Below are 14,354 nucleotides of genomic sequence, written 5' to 3'. Positions count from 1 at the left end.
CCTCGTCGGGTAGTGCCTGTACAACCTGTAATGATAGGGGTGACTTCTTTTTGCAGAATCCCCGTTTGTCAGTGTTTAGGGCTGATAGGAGTAACTTTTTCTGTAACCTTAAAGGCTGGATGGGAATCTGCAAGCCAGGGAGCAGATCCTCGGCAGCCTCCCAGGGAGGCCACATCCCACATGGGAAGGACGGTCCGTGTGTTTTACTCTCAGGCTTGTCATGCCTAATATAATGAAATTTCTCATTAAATGTGACATTTCTGGCACGGTCATGGTTACAAATTTGATTTACCCAATTATATCCTGTTGGGAAGGAGGACAGATTCTTACTGACCTTGTATACCAAACTAATGGCCATGAAGAGAAGTGGTCCCAGGGAAGACACTGTGAACATTTGTGGGCAATTATTCTGAGCAGTTTTATAGTTTGGGGCCCATAATATGCTGTTTTCAACAAAACTGTTATTTTATTATATATTTTTTTAGAGATTTATTGATTTATTTTAGAGAGAGGGAAAGAGTATGGAGGCTGGGGAGGGAGAGGCAGAGGGAGAAAGAGAGAATCCTCAAGCAAACAAGCAGACTCGTCGCTGAGCACACAGCCTGACGTGGGGCCCACGACCCCGAGGTCATGGCTTGAGCCAAAATCAAGAGTTGGACGTTCGTCTGACTGAGCCACCCAGGCACCCCAGTAGAACTATTATTTTAAAATTTCCTTGATAAGTCGTGAGTTTATATCTAATGTTAAATTTTTATAGTTAGTCTCCTCCCCCAGAATTCTGAAGGATTAGTTGGAAAGGCACCATTGAAGGAATATTTTTTAATTTTTAATTAAAATTAAATAATAATTAAATAATTAAATAATAATTAAAATTAAAATTTTTAAAATTTATTTTAATAAATTAAAAATTTAATAAATAAAATAATTTAATTTAATTAATTTTTAAATTAAATAATAATTAAATAATAATTAAAATTAAAATTTTTTAATTTTAAGAGGTTCCAATATAACCTCTTAAATCAAGGATTAGAGGTAGAGATCAAAGAAGAAAAGGGTCTTCTCGATCCCCTTTTGGAAATAGGAATGAACCCCACTTAAATCACTTTCGTTCGGCTCGAAGTCGTAGTACCCGTCTTGCTGGTCTTGGGTGGTCCATCTGCTTCGCCAGGTTGTCTCCTTCTGGACTGCAGACTCGTGGATCCTGCCTTGGCCTCGGGCAGTGTCTGGTCAAAGCGATGGTATCAGCGTGGCTGGAGGCTGTGCCCATTCATCTGTTCTCTGGAGCCTAGAGAGCCAAGTGCATGTGCTACAGTCCTCTACTGAGGCCATAATCTCTTGATGTCTTCTTCAGAAGACTCCACTTCTGACCGGAAGGAGAGGCCTCTAGGCAGGAGGGACTGGGAACTGCAGATTAGCCTGAATGACTGGTCCCTTTATTGTAACAATAAACATTTATTGTAACAATCAATGTCAGAATGGAGGAGAATGGAGTCTTCTATTAAGATAGAATGCATGATCCATTTTTTCAGATTAAGAACTTATTTTAGGTAGCAAGGATATTGACCCATCTTCAGGCTCTTTAATTATCTCATAGAGCATATGTTAGGACTGTCGCTAATTGATAAGTGTAGTTAAATGTAGAAAACACTTTTTTAAGGACATTTCTTTTTGATTTTTATTGTACATGAAAATAAATTACTGGGTTTTTTTGGTCTTCACTTTAAAAAGTGCGCAAGTTGGGACCGCTAGGTGGCTCAGTTGGTTAAGTGTTTGCCTTCAGCTCAGGTCATGATCCAAGTATCCTGGGATTGAGTCCCATAGGGTCTCCTTGCTCAGCGGGGAGCCTGCTTCTCCCTCTGCCTGTCACTCCTCTCCCCTGCTTGTTCTTTCCTTCTCTCTGACGAATAAATGAAATATTTTTTAGGGGTGCCTGGGTGGCTCAGTAGTTAAGCATCTGCCTTCAGCTCAGGTCATGAGGGATTAAGCCCCGCATCGGGCTCTGTGCTCAGCGGGATGCCTGCTTCTCCCTCTCCCACTCCCCCTGCTTGTGTTCCCTCTCTAGCTGTCTCTCAGTCAATTAAATAATAAAATCTTAAAAAAAAAGAATTTTTTAAATAAAGTACACAAGTAATATATATTAGATAGCATATATAATTGTGTATGATATACTATATATTTGTATATAAATTACATATAATCATATATGTAATATAAATATGTTTTCTGTGTATATATATGTACACATAAAATATAAATGAATACACGGAGATTGAGTTATCTCTTCTTTTTTTTTTTTTTTTTAAGAGAGGGAGGGCAGGAGAGGGGCAGAGAGAGAGAGGAAGAGAGAAAATCCCACACCCTGCCCAGATTGGAGCCTGATGTGGGGCTCGGTCTCACACTGAGATGATGACCCCAGCCAAGTTCAAGAGTTGGGCGATTAACTGACTGAGCCACCCAGGCCCTCCTCTGAGTGTCTCTTCTTTTGATTGCCAGCGTTCTTACACTTGCATCTTCATAGGACAGCTCTCATTCTAGTGTTTTTGGTAATGAGAAATTCAGAAAATACATCGGTCATTTTGGAGCATCACTCTTCTTATAAAGCAACGAAGGAAATCTTTGGTGTTGTTTGGTGGCCATCTAGAAAGTCCAGTAGCGTTGGGGTGTAAAAGATACTTTGATAACTTTATTGTTCTGATGTGGGGCCTGGATTTAAGAAGGCTAAGGGCACAGAGTGGATAGCCTAGGTGAGGTCTGAGCATCAGTCTGGTAGAAAATAAAAGTGGTAGCAAGTAGTGATAAGTATGAAGAATCCTAGTTTTGGGGCACCTGGATGGCTCAGTCGATTAAGTGTCTGCCTTCACCTTGGGTCGTGATCCCAGGGTCCTGGGATCAAGCCCTGCGTCGGGCTCCCTGCTCTCCGGGGAGTCTGCTTCTCCCTCTTCCTCTGCCCCTCCCCCTGCTTGTGCTCTATCTCTCACTAATAAATAAAATCTTAGGAAAAAAGAATCCTTGTTTTTTTCAGAAGTAAGCTTTAGTTCTAAAATATTAATCAAAACCATGACCAGAAGAGCAACAAAAAATTAACAGGCTCATGAAGGAGGGTATTTTGCTGATGTTTCTTGATCCAGCATTTTGCTCTCTGTTCCCGAGGACACACTTTTTTTCCCCCTTGAGTGATTTGAGTGCGTAATGGTGGGAAACCAAACAAGCCACGTAAGAGGGTCCTGTTAACATTAGAGACAAATTACTAGTCAGTAGACAGGGGCACCTATAATTAAACCAATGTGTCCTAACCCAGTGAATCCAGAAGCCCCAGAATCCATTAGACAAACAAACAGAAAAAGCCAAGCATAAAGATGCAACCAGATTCCAAGTTCCTTGTTTTAGCCCATTCCACGGGGACTCCTTCCTGTCTTTTGCTCCTCCATGGAGAACCAGTCAAATCTATCATCCAAAGGTGACTGCCAGTAATGACGGGAATAAAAGAAAGTCATGTCCAAGGCTGACCCAGCCCTGGTCTCGTAATAGAAATGGACTTAGAAACGGGTTGTGCAAGATTACTCTGTTGAGAAAGATGGGCCTGGAGCATTTTGGGGGTAACGTAGTTCAGAGGAGCTGGAGCATCCTGCTGGGACCTCCTTCTGGGAAAGGAAGACACAGCAAGTAAAGAAAAGTGGGGGGATGGGCAAAGTGTTGAGGAAGTCCAGAGTTCAGGGTTGGCTTGGTAAATAATAAAGACCCCATGTGTTTCAAAAGGAAGCAAGCAGACCTCTGTAGTGAGTCTGGTGGCCGTGCGAAAACAGCACAAGTCCCACATACGGCAGCCGTTAGCACACGGATGAGATCGCAGCTCTGCAGTGTCGCGACACGAGGGGATAGTGGGGATGGCGCCGGTTTGCCAGCGGGTTACAGAGCTATAGTTTAGCTCAGGTGGCTGGATTTGCTTACTCAGGCTGCAGACGGTTTCTCACGTTTGCTTTTCTTCTCTCAGCTCTGTGACACGTACGTTGGGTACATGTGGCCCGATGCCGGTGGCGCGGGGAGGTGTCGTTTGATGACAGTCGTGGTTGGTAATAAACTCATAATAACCACCCGTCCTTGTCAAAGGCTCCTGGGCACCTGGCCTTGCAGAAGGTGATTCCCTACCCCATAGAGTCTGCCCACAGTGTGACTTTGTGTTTTTAAGTAAGAGACAGCCAATCTGAAAAACGCCACAGGGCGGGGGTCATCTTGAGGAAGGTTGTCACCGAACCTGCTCTTGTGTGAGTTACCGAGTACAATGCACCTGAGGTCAGTCCCCCTGGGGTGCCGTTTATTACCTGCAAAATAAAAGAACAATTGAGAACTAAGGAATCTTCAGTGATTTTATGTAAACATGGAATAAATTCTTTGTCGATTTTCATCAATTGTCTTAACTAGAAAGGAATGTATTAGAAAGCTATCACTACAAAAATGTCTTAGAAACCTTTAGAATAGGTCACTGAATCCTTCCAGTCCTTCTGATCCTTATCTCCGTTTTCGGGCTGAGGGAACTGGGCTTGGGGAGGCTGAGTCACTTTCCCAAGGTCACTCCGCAAAGAGGAGGTAGAAGTGAGGTTCGAGCCCAGACCCCCCAGGAGCCTGCGCCTCAGAGGGAGGAAGGGGCTGCGGCTGTCAGGCTGCAGGAGAAGCTTGGCTGGGCAAGGCTGCCGGGCACTGCAGGCCAAGTCTCTGGGGCAGTCCATGGGCCCCGATTTCAACTCGGCTTTCCTGTGCTCCCTGGGGTCCGTGGTGAGCTCCTCTTCACTGCACTTTTGGGAGGCTAGGCTGGGTGCTACCCTGCTGAGAAGATGCTCTGCAGGGACAGGACTCTGATGTGGGAATCGAGGGCTTGGTCCTAGCTTGCAGCTAAGGGACTGAAGGGCTTTGGGGCTGTTTCACTGGGAGCAAGCAGCTCAGCCCCCCATTCACCCAGCTGGCAGTCCCCGATGCCCCTTCGGAGCCAGCCCAGTGCTGGGGGGCACACACAAGGGCGGATCGGTGGTCACAGGCAGGCTCTGGCCCAGAGGAACCCCACTGTGACCTGGGAGGCTGGTGGATGTGGAAACTTCTGTGGAAGAGTGAAGTACGTGGGGGCTGTGGGGGAAGACCATCTGGGTCATGTGTTGAAGGGTCCATAGCCCTCCCTAGGGACAGGGACAGCAGCATGAGCAAAGGCTCGGAGCATCCTGGGGGATGCATGCACATTGTGGGGAAGTTGGAAAGATGCTGTGTCGGGGAGAGCAGTGGTGGAGGGGGAGGCTTTAGAAACCAAGGCCTTGAATGCCGGGGCACAGGGTTTGGACTCTGTCCTGGAAGAGGGAGAAACCATGGAGGTTGCCAGGGAGGGTCCTGGCAAGGTCAGATGCCCGCGCTGCTGCTATGGCGGAGGCCAGGAGGGGAGAGGCTGAGGCTGGGAGTCTAGGGAGGAGGCCAGGCAGCCATGACACTTGGACTGGATGAGGCCGAAGGGCGGTTTCCCATTCAGGAGGGCTTGGCTGGGTCCCTGAGGAGGGACCTAGAGTCCTTTGGAGGGTGCTCGGTCAGTCAGTCAAAAAATGCTTGTGCAGTGTGGAGCGCGTTGGTTATATTGAGCAGATGACTGACCTCACAGAGAACTCTCTTTCCTTCATTCAGTCCACGACTCTGTATCGGGTCCTCTCAGCCGAGCCCGCGCCTGGCCCTGGGGTGATGGTGGTGAACGGGACCCAGGGAGCACCTGCTCTCAGGAGGCCGAGGAACTCAGGAACCAAAACAGGGATTAGATGGGGACAGAATCAGTATCCGTGCTTGGGGGCTTGAGAGGGCCTGCAGGGGCCAGGCCTGGTCCAGGGGGTCAGGAAAGGCTGGCCAATCAAGGGCTTCTATGCTGAGAACAGGAGTGTGGGTTTTTGCTGGGCGTTCGCTGAGGGAAAAGTGTGCCTGGAAGAGGGGCTAGCCTGGGTCGAGGAAGAAGCTTGGAAGCTAGTGGAGCTTGCGGGGAGGCCAACGGGGATGGGGGCTGAGGGTGGCAGGGAGAGGCCCAGTGAGCGGTGAGGACTCTGGAGTGGGTATTGGGGGGGTTTTAAAGCAAAATCAGTGCATGTCGGGGGGGGGGTCCCTCAGTCTCCCCTGGCACCCAACCTCAGCTGAATGAATTCCCCAGCCCTGGAGGGGAGTGAGAATGGAATGAAATGGAGGGGTTGTGACCTCAGTCGGAGTCAGTCCAGATGGCCTTGAAGGTCCTGTGTTGGAGAGACAGGGTGCTGTGGCTGGGATGATGTCCCCAGAAATATGCGGGTAAAATACGGGTTCTCAACGCCAGGCCAGCCCAGCTCCACTTGGCAGGTGTCTGAGCAGCCTTGGCCAGGCCCTGGGCTTGCCCTCGGATCCCCGGCTCGTAGAGGAGACGGGAGGGGCTGCCTCCCCTACCAGGGGTGCAGTGGGGACCCAGCTATGGCAGGCAGGATCATCAGTCAGGCAAGGTTGCCCAATGAGAAATGGATCTCCAAGCAGGATGGAGGGTGCAGAGGAGCAGGGAGGGTACCCCAGAGCCCCTGGCGAAGGGCCTTGAACGACACACTCTGGACTCTACCCGTGTTCACAGCCGGCAGCCAGTGACTTCCTGGTGGCAGGGAGGGGTCTTTATTCCAGCCTGTCCAGCAGGAGGCCTGCTGCGCCAGGGACCTTAGTTTGTTTGATGAGTGTGTTGACGGCCAGAGCAGCCCAGTCAGCGAGGTGAGCTGGGGCGTTAGGGGAAGGAACCGAAACTGAGCGGCCGGGGCCGGGTTCTCCCTCCACCCGATGCTCAGTGGCAAAGGAGACAAACAAGGTTCAGGCCAGCCAGCCTTCCGCTGCACCCCTGCTTGGCAAAGAGGATTTGCCAGAACAGGTGACGGAAGACAAGCGCAGGCTGAAGGTGGGGGGCTTGCATGGAGGACGGGGCACCCCCACGTGGGCACCTCATCTGGGCCCAGCTCTGTCCGTCCTCACCTGGCCTGTCAGACAAGCATGAGCAGCACCACAGACCTGAACAGAAAATACAGCCATCAGCTCTGAAGTGGTCATTCTGGAGTTACCCTCTCAGGGAGGCCTGCCCTGACCACCCTGTTTAAAATTGCACATACGGGGCGCCTGGGTGGCTCAGTGGTTTAAACCTCTGCCTTCGGCTCAGGTCATGATCTCAGGGTCCTGGGATCGAGCCCCGCATCAGGCTCTCTGCTCAGTGAGGAGCCTGTTTCTCCCTCTCTCTCTGCCTGCCTCTCTGCGTACTTGTGACCTCCCTCTCTGTCAAATAAATAAATAAAATATTTTAAAAAAATTGCACATACCTCACCACCCAGGGCATTCATGCCCCCCCACCTTATTTTTTTCTTCTCACTGCACTTATGACATTCTACATGGAATTTACTTAGTTCGTGTTTGTTGTTTGTTTCCACAAGCCAGTGGTTTTGTCTGTGTTGTTCATTCCAATTGCCGAGCGTGATGCCTGGCACACGGGTGCCCTGTGGGATAAACATCGCAGGTGTTTCGTGAGTGCCGACTTTGTGCCAACACTCAGAGAAGCCCCTTAGCATGTATTATCTAACATTAGCTTCACAAAGTGAAGTGAGAGCATATTTTGATGCCCATATTGCAGATGGGCAAACTGAGGCTCAGTGATTCCCCCCCCCCCCCCAGGGTCACTGAGCTAGTAGATAGATGGTGGAGCCAGGATGAGAACCCAGGAGTGGAAAGGGACAGAGGAGCTGAACTACAGGGCCTCCCTGTCCCGCAGTCTCTCAGTAGCTGGGGTGACCAGATTGCCATTACACAGACGTGTCTCTGATATGGAGACAGGGCACGAGGCAGAAACTGGGGGCCAATCAGAGAGAGAGAGAGAGAGAGGCTTCCTTCTGGGGGGAGGAGGCAGGGTGGACAGGGAAGTTCCTGGCAAAGCCGTGGGTCTGTGTTCTTGGCAACAGTGGTCTGTAGGTGGGTTTTGAAGAAGAGGAGGGCGCAAAGTGGTCAGAGCAAGTGGCCACTATTTAGCTGGAGGGTTGGGCCGGGTGTCTGAGTGGGTGCGGGTGGTGCGTTGGGTTCGGCAGGGACCTGTGGGGAGCAGGAGGGCTCTGGTCACAGACTGGCAGACTGGGAGACCAGAGGACAAAGGAGAAGCGGCAGCTCTTGCCTGGTGCTCTCTGGAGAGTGTGGGGAGGGGAGACTGGGAGGCTTGGGGACCAGATATATAGTGCAAGGCCTCCAAGGCCTTGGGGGCTGGAGCTGGCCGGGTTATCTGTCAGGGACTGTGCCTCACTGGGCTGCCCATTGCAGAATCCACACAGGCGACAGACCCTACAAGTGCCCACATCCTGGCTGCGAAAAGGCTTTCACTCAGCTCTCCAACCTCCAGGTGAGTGCCCATCCGCCTGCCTCTTACCTGCGGGTGCTTGGCCGCCTGCCCCCTGCACAGGGAGCAGCAGAAGGGGGTGGGACTGGGCGGCTCCCCTTCCCCACCCCGTGGGGCCTGGCTCCCGACCCCCGACTGTGCTCCCCACAGTCTCACCAGCGCCAGCACAACAAGGACAAGCCCTACAAGTGTCCCAACTGCTACCGGGCCTACTCGGACTCCGCCTCCCTGCAGATCCACCTCTCGGCCCACGCCATCAAGCACGCCAAGGCCTACTGCTGCAGCATGTGCGGGCGGGCCTACACCTCGGTGAGTGCCTGGGGTCCCTGATTCTCCCCACTTTCCAGGCAAGGAAACTGAGGCCCAGAGAGGGGACGGGATTCCACCAATGAGTGGTGGAGCCAGGACTTTAGCTTCCCAGCTCTGATTTTGGCTGCCCTGGGCCGAGCTGCCAGCCTCCTGGCGGCCTTTAGCCTGGCTTTCCCAGGCGTGGTTTGCTCCAGGCCCCAGGAACACTCAAGGCAGTGGTGGGGGGCCAGGAACCCTGCTCTCCAGAGCCAGGAGGGGGACGGGACTCGCCACTGGGGAAGCTGCAAGCCCCATTGTGGCCACAAGGGGGCACAGTGACCCGGCCTGGAGCCACCTCACCTCAGGGAAGGCCTGAACAGTAGATCACCTCATCCAGCCCCCTGTCCTGGGTGGGAATTTCCCCGAGCAGAGACCTTTCAGCAGAGGGAGCTTGGCCTGTCACTGGGGTGTCTGTGTTCAGTTAATGAAATATCCTGGTTAGCAGAGCCCCAGGAAAACCCACACGGATGACTGAGCCTCAGTTTCCTCATCTGTAAAACGGACGAGGTAACTGTTCTTACCTCACAGGGCTGTTGGCCGGCCCAGTCCGTGTCTAATAAACGTCCACTAACGCCATTATTTATTCATTCAGTGTTTAGTGAACATTTGTGCCAGGCGCTTGGGCATCGGGATGAATCCAGCAGACACATTCTGTGCCCCCAGGGAGGTTGGAGACTATTGCTGGAGACAGATATTAAACAAGTAACCACCAAATAAACACGGAATGACAGATTGTGGTAACAGCCCTGAGAAGGTCTGTCAGCCTCAGCGCATGGTCACCAGTGGGCAGGGTCGCTTTCTGCTGGGGGGCTGTCCGGTGACTTGTAGGATGTTAGCAACGTCCTTGGCCCCTGCTCACCAGCAAGCCCCTCGCCAAGCTCTCACAACCCAAAATGCCTCCAGAAGTTGCCAGATGTCCTGGGGCAGGGGTCAGCTGCCTCTGGCGGAGAACCACCGGTCTGAAGGACCACAGGTTGATGAAGCAGCAGGGAGGCTGGAATGGATTTGGGAAGGGGACGCCGGTCTGGGTAGGCCGGCTGAGGGGGTCACATTTCATTGGAGCCCTGAAGGGTAAGGAGGGTAGGAACCCTCCAAGCAGGGAAGGGTGAATGCACACACCCTGAGGTGGAACCAACATGGCGCGTTCCGGGAACTGAAAGGAAATTAGGTCACACGAGGCTGTGGGGGGCCCTGTTAGGGAGTTTGGATATGTGCCAGGTGGAGTGGAAGGCACTGGGGGAAGGGGACTGCCTGGGAGGGTATTTTGAAAGGTCACTGACGGGCAGGGGCCACACCTGGGGTGTCAGGAGTATGTTAGGTGCTGGCCAGGCCTACAGTTTACTGGGTGCTGGGTTCGTCACACTGCTCCTTCCCTGGAGTTCAAAGGGCAGAGGAGAGGTGAAAGACAGAGGGCAGAACCTGTGGGGAAAGGGCCCCAAGGGGCGAGGTGGGGCACCACAGAGACCTAGGAGCCCCACTCAGCTGGCTGACCTTTGGCTGGTGTTGGCCTCAAGTTCTCCACATCCGCCTCCTCACACCTGCCTCTAGGGGACGGGCTGCTGGCATTTACGGGCTGTAGCTCTAGATGGAGTCCGTCTGAACTCTGGGGGTAAGGGCTGTCCCTGGGCCCCATCCTGAACTGGGCCTGACTGGACTCTCTAGAACAAGAATACTTACCTTTATTTTAAATTTATTTTTGTTTTTAATTAAAGTAAGTTGACAGTAAGTAAGTAAGTCTTGTTTTTAAAGTAGGCTCCATGCCCAGTGTGGGGCTTGAACTTATGAACCTAAGATCAAGAGTCAAAGGCTCCACTGACTGAGCCAGCCAGGCATCCCAATGTACCTTTTTATTTAAAAACAAAACAAAACAAAAACTTTAATGGATTGAATTTTCAGCTACTTTAACATATTTTAGAATAGTGAACCTTCATGTTCCATTAGCCCCCAGAACCATCAATCAGTCTTACCTCATTCATATCCCTATTTTTTGAAGTAAAATAGACATTATAGTGTTTCATCTGAAAATGTTCACTGTGTCTCTAAACACAAGGACTCCTCTTTTTGAACATACCCACAATATCTTTACAACTCACCGTTAAGTCCTTGATATCATCAAATCCCCAGTCGGCGTTCACATTTTTATCTGCGGAAGGCCAGAATTTTATTTACTTAAAATTTGATTTTGTAATCAAGATGCAAATAAGAGCCCTACCTTGCACCCAATCAGTATATCTCTTAATCTGTTGATTCCCCACCCTGTCCCCCGACTTGGGCCTTTCTGTCCTTTGCAAGGTATCCATTGACGAGTAGTTTCCTGGTTTGGACATTGCTGATGGCTTCCCTCTGGTGTTGATAGCACGTTGCCACCACATTTGAGGTCTTCCTGTACCAGATTCTGAGCAAAGTGACATTTGAGCCTGGGGCCTGGGGGGCGAGTGGTGGCTCCCTGGGTGCTCTGCCTCCTCCCAGCTGAGTGAGGGCCTCTGGGCCTGCAGGTGAGCCTTTGGGTCACAAAACCCACCCAGCCGTAGGTGCCTCAGGTCAGACTTAGCAGAGCCTGTGGGGGCACTCAAGGGACGAGCGGAGCATGCCCCATTTATGCTTCCGTGAGTCACTAGTCCCATCAGATCCAGCTGCTTCTCCAGGGAGCATCAAGTTGTGGGGCGGGCGGGGGGGGGGGGGTTGCTGCAGTGGCAGGGACTCCCACCACCACCCAGAATGCAGTGTAGAGACCGGGGAAGGAGGAGTCCCCTCAACCCATACTGCATGCTGGGAGCCCTGTCCACCAAAGCAACCCTTAGAGGCTGTGCCTTCAGGAGGAGGAAACCGACTTGGACACCCGGGATGACATGTCTGAGGTTCCACTGCTAGGAGATGGCAGAAGCCAGCTCAGACCAAGGGCTCCTGCTACTTCCCTCTTGCTGGAGCCAGCCAGAAGGGGGCAGCCATGCTCGATCCCTGCCAGCATACTCCACTACTGCCTATTGGCCTGGCGCTAGGAAATTCTGGATGGGCACTACTGAGGGATGACCCTGGTGCCAGGCAGTTTTCCAGCTAGTGTGACCTGTAGGCTCAGAGTCTGGGAAACGAGCCAGCATCCACACCGGGTGAAGATGCTGCATCACTAGAACTAATGCCCAGTGCCCATCTGATGGCCTAGAGCGGTGGGGACTGCTCACCAGGAACTGGCCCCCCTCCCCCAGCAAGGAGCCCTCCAGTGGCCACTTGTGGGAATTGCAGCCTCCCCTGCGTCTCTTGCCCATGGTTGGTTGGTCACATGTTGTGAATCTCACCCCTGCCCACAGGAGACCTACCTGATGAAGCACATGTCCAAACACACAGTGGTGGAGCACCTGGTGAGCCACCACTCGCCCCAGAGGACGGAGTCTCCCGGCATCCCGGTGCGAATCTCCCTCATCTGAGCCGACCCAAGGCGCCGCCCCACCCTGCCCACTGGCAGACACAGACCCAGGCAGCACCAGGCCCCAACTTCCTCCAGGGGCCCTCCAGGAACAGCCGAGCTCTCTCATGACCTTCCTGACCTTCCAGAAAGCCTGGGCTGCAGAAGCCCTGCCCGGTTCAGCTCCCGGGGCGGCCAGGCCAACTGCAAGATTCTGGACTGTTTTGGTGGCATCCAAAGACGATCTCAGAGCACTTTGAACCTCTCTGTTGGGTTTCTTTTTGTTCCCCACCCTCCACTTGCTTCACTGTTTGTTGTTTTTTTTTTTAAGTTTGTTTTGGAAATAACAAAAAAGATATTTATTGGCCAAGAAGTTGGTGCTGCTAAGACCGAGAAATTAAAAGAATCGGACAGATGGACACAGAGAACCAGAGGGCAACGTGGGACCTTCTCTTGCCACAGCCTCAGGTCTTGAGGGAAGGCTCAGGCCTGGGTTTCTGGACTGCAAAGGGGACCCTCAGGTGGGAGGGGACAGGAGGCAGCTGGAGTGAGCCACTCACCCCTGGGTGCCCCACTCACACCTCTCGAGCTACGCCCTGGGCATTACTGAGCAGAGGGATGCAGCAGCTCCCAACGCTGCCCAGGCTTCAGGAGGCAAAATGAGAGAGGAGCCGGGAGATCCGCAGGACCAAAGGGTGCAGCGTTGGGCTGGGCTGGGCGCAGGCCCAGGGAAATGGGCTGAGGGTGGGCTGGGTAAGACCCAGCCCTCCACTGCCCTGAAGACCACCCCAGTCTACCTCGGTGCTGGCCAGGAAACCTATTGGCTACCTCTCCCACCAACCCAGACTGTGGGCAGCGGAGTGGGGAGGGAGTGGGCCTGGGCTTAGGACCACCCCCCTCCAGAATTTCCTCCAGATGGGGCAGTGCCCAGGGAGGGGTTATTTGTCTTCCCTGTTATGGAGGGGGAATCCCCAGTCCAGGCCCTAGGCCCCTCAGCAGGGAAGGGATCCTCGGGGAGGAGGGTCCCAGGAGCAGACCCTGCCCTCAGCCCCCACAGACACACCCCAATCTGAAAGCCATGCGTGTCCGTGTATATAGGAACTATGTACAGAGCCCGGAGAAGCCCCCCTTCATCCCCCGGGGAAAAAAAAAAAAAAGAAAACTAGACAGAAACTCATCTATATATTCTGTATCTGGAGTTCCGTTTTGAATATTAACTGTGTTATTTTTATACACTTTTTAAGCCTTAACTCGCCATTGATTTACCAGTTTAACGTTTCCTGGTTTTTTTCCCCCCCATGGGGTTCTCTGCCCCCTTGTTTGACTTGCGTCGTCTGATAACTCAGTATTGTAGCTTTTTGTCCGCATGTTACTACCCTGTAAATACGCTGTTATACATACTGTTAACACCCCATTTGCTTTTTTCTATGGGACCTCCAGGCCACCATATTTAGAACTAGTTACCTTATTAAAAAAGAGAAAACAGTCTGTTGGCTTCTCAGTCTGCATCTTGGTGGCAGGGAGGCGAGGGCAGGTGCCCCTCAGTGCTTCAGGAAACAAGTTTGCATTAGATTTAAGAAAGGGGGTGGGGAGCAAAATAAAAATCGAATGTGGGGGAAGACACTAAATGGGGCAACAAACAAAGGAGTTCCAGAGTTCCTCTGCTCTTTGTATTTCTCTGTTGTGAAGAATAAACTGTACCCGCACCCGGGTGGCGGTGGTGTGTGGCGTGCTCTGTGCGAGGGCAGGGCTGGGGGGCACCTTTCCATTGCTCCTCTCCCCTCCCCCGCCCCCCAGACTTGGGGAGGAAGAGACATGGCCCCTTACAGCAGCCTCACCCCAGCTGCTGAGCCAAGTGCTTGGTGTTGGTTACCCTACAGCCCCCTGTGTGTGAGGGGGGGCAGCAAACCAAGAGGGGTTATTTGCTGAGGCTCAAGTTGCAATTCAGTGGCAGGAACACAAATTTCACCCATGTTGGTCTCATTCTGAGTGAAGCCTTTTGGGATGGATGGGGTCCACTGGTGAGGTTCACAGCTCCCACTCCCAGAGGGGCAGCCACATCCCGTTACCGTGCCTACCATTGGGGGTCCATTATGAGTGCCCGGACTTGTGGGAGCAATTCCAATGATTGAGAGAATGAAGACGTCCCCTTCACATACATCTTCCCCATGTGGATCAGTGTTTTGATTGCCTGAGAGGGAAATGCAGGAATTAATTCCC

The 14,354-nt window shown here is 52.1% G+C and overlaps 1 protein-coding gene across 13 annotated transcripts in view; it reads left to right on the top strand.

Annotated features, from left to right (window-relative positions):
* The window catches only part of ZNF362 (zinc finger protein 362), a 39,568-nt gene extending 25,724 nt beyond the window's left edge, over positions 1-13,844 (top strand). For all 13 annotated transcript variants that reach the window (XM_046010263.1, XM_046010220.1, XM_046010307.1 and 10 more), the window contains 3 exons: positions 8,311-8,389; positions 8,537-8,695; positions 12,040-13,844. In XM_046010263.1, the coding sequence (XP_045866219.1) occupies positions 8,311-8,389; positions 8,537-8,695; positions 12,040-12,156 (355 nt within the window). In that variant the 3' untranslated portion in view covers positions 12,157-13,844. The remainder of the gene's footprint in view (positions 1-8,310; positions 8,390-8,536; positions 8,696-12,039) is intronic.
* Positions 13,845-14,354: the final 510 nt, after the last annotated feature.

The sequence above is a fragment of the Meles meles genome, chromosome 1 (assembly GCF_922984935.1).
Source record: "Meles meles chromosome 1, mMelMel3.1 paternal haplotype, whole genome shotgun sequence".
In the NCBI taxonomy this organism is placed as follows: domain Eukaryota; kingdom Metazoa; phylum Chordata; class Mammalia; order Carnivora; family Mustelidae; genus Meles; species Meles meles.
This window is presented reverse-complemented; position numbering and strand designations above follow the sequence as displayed.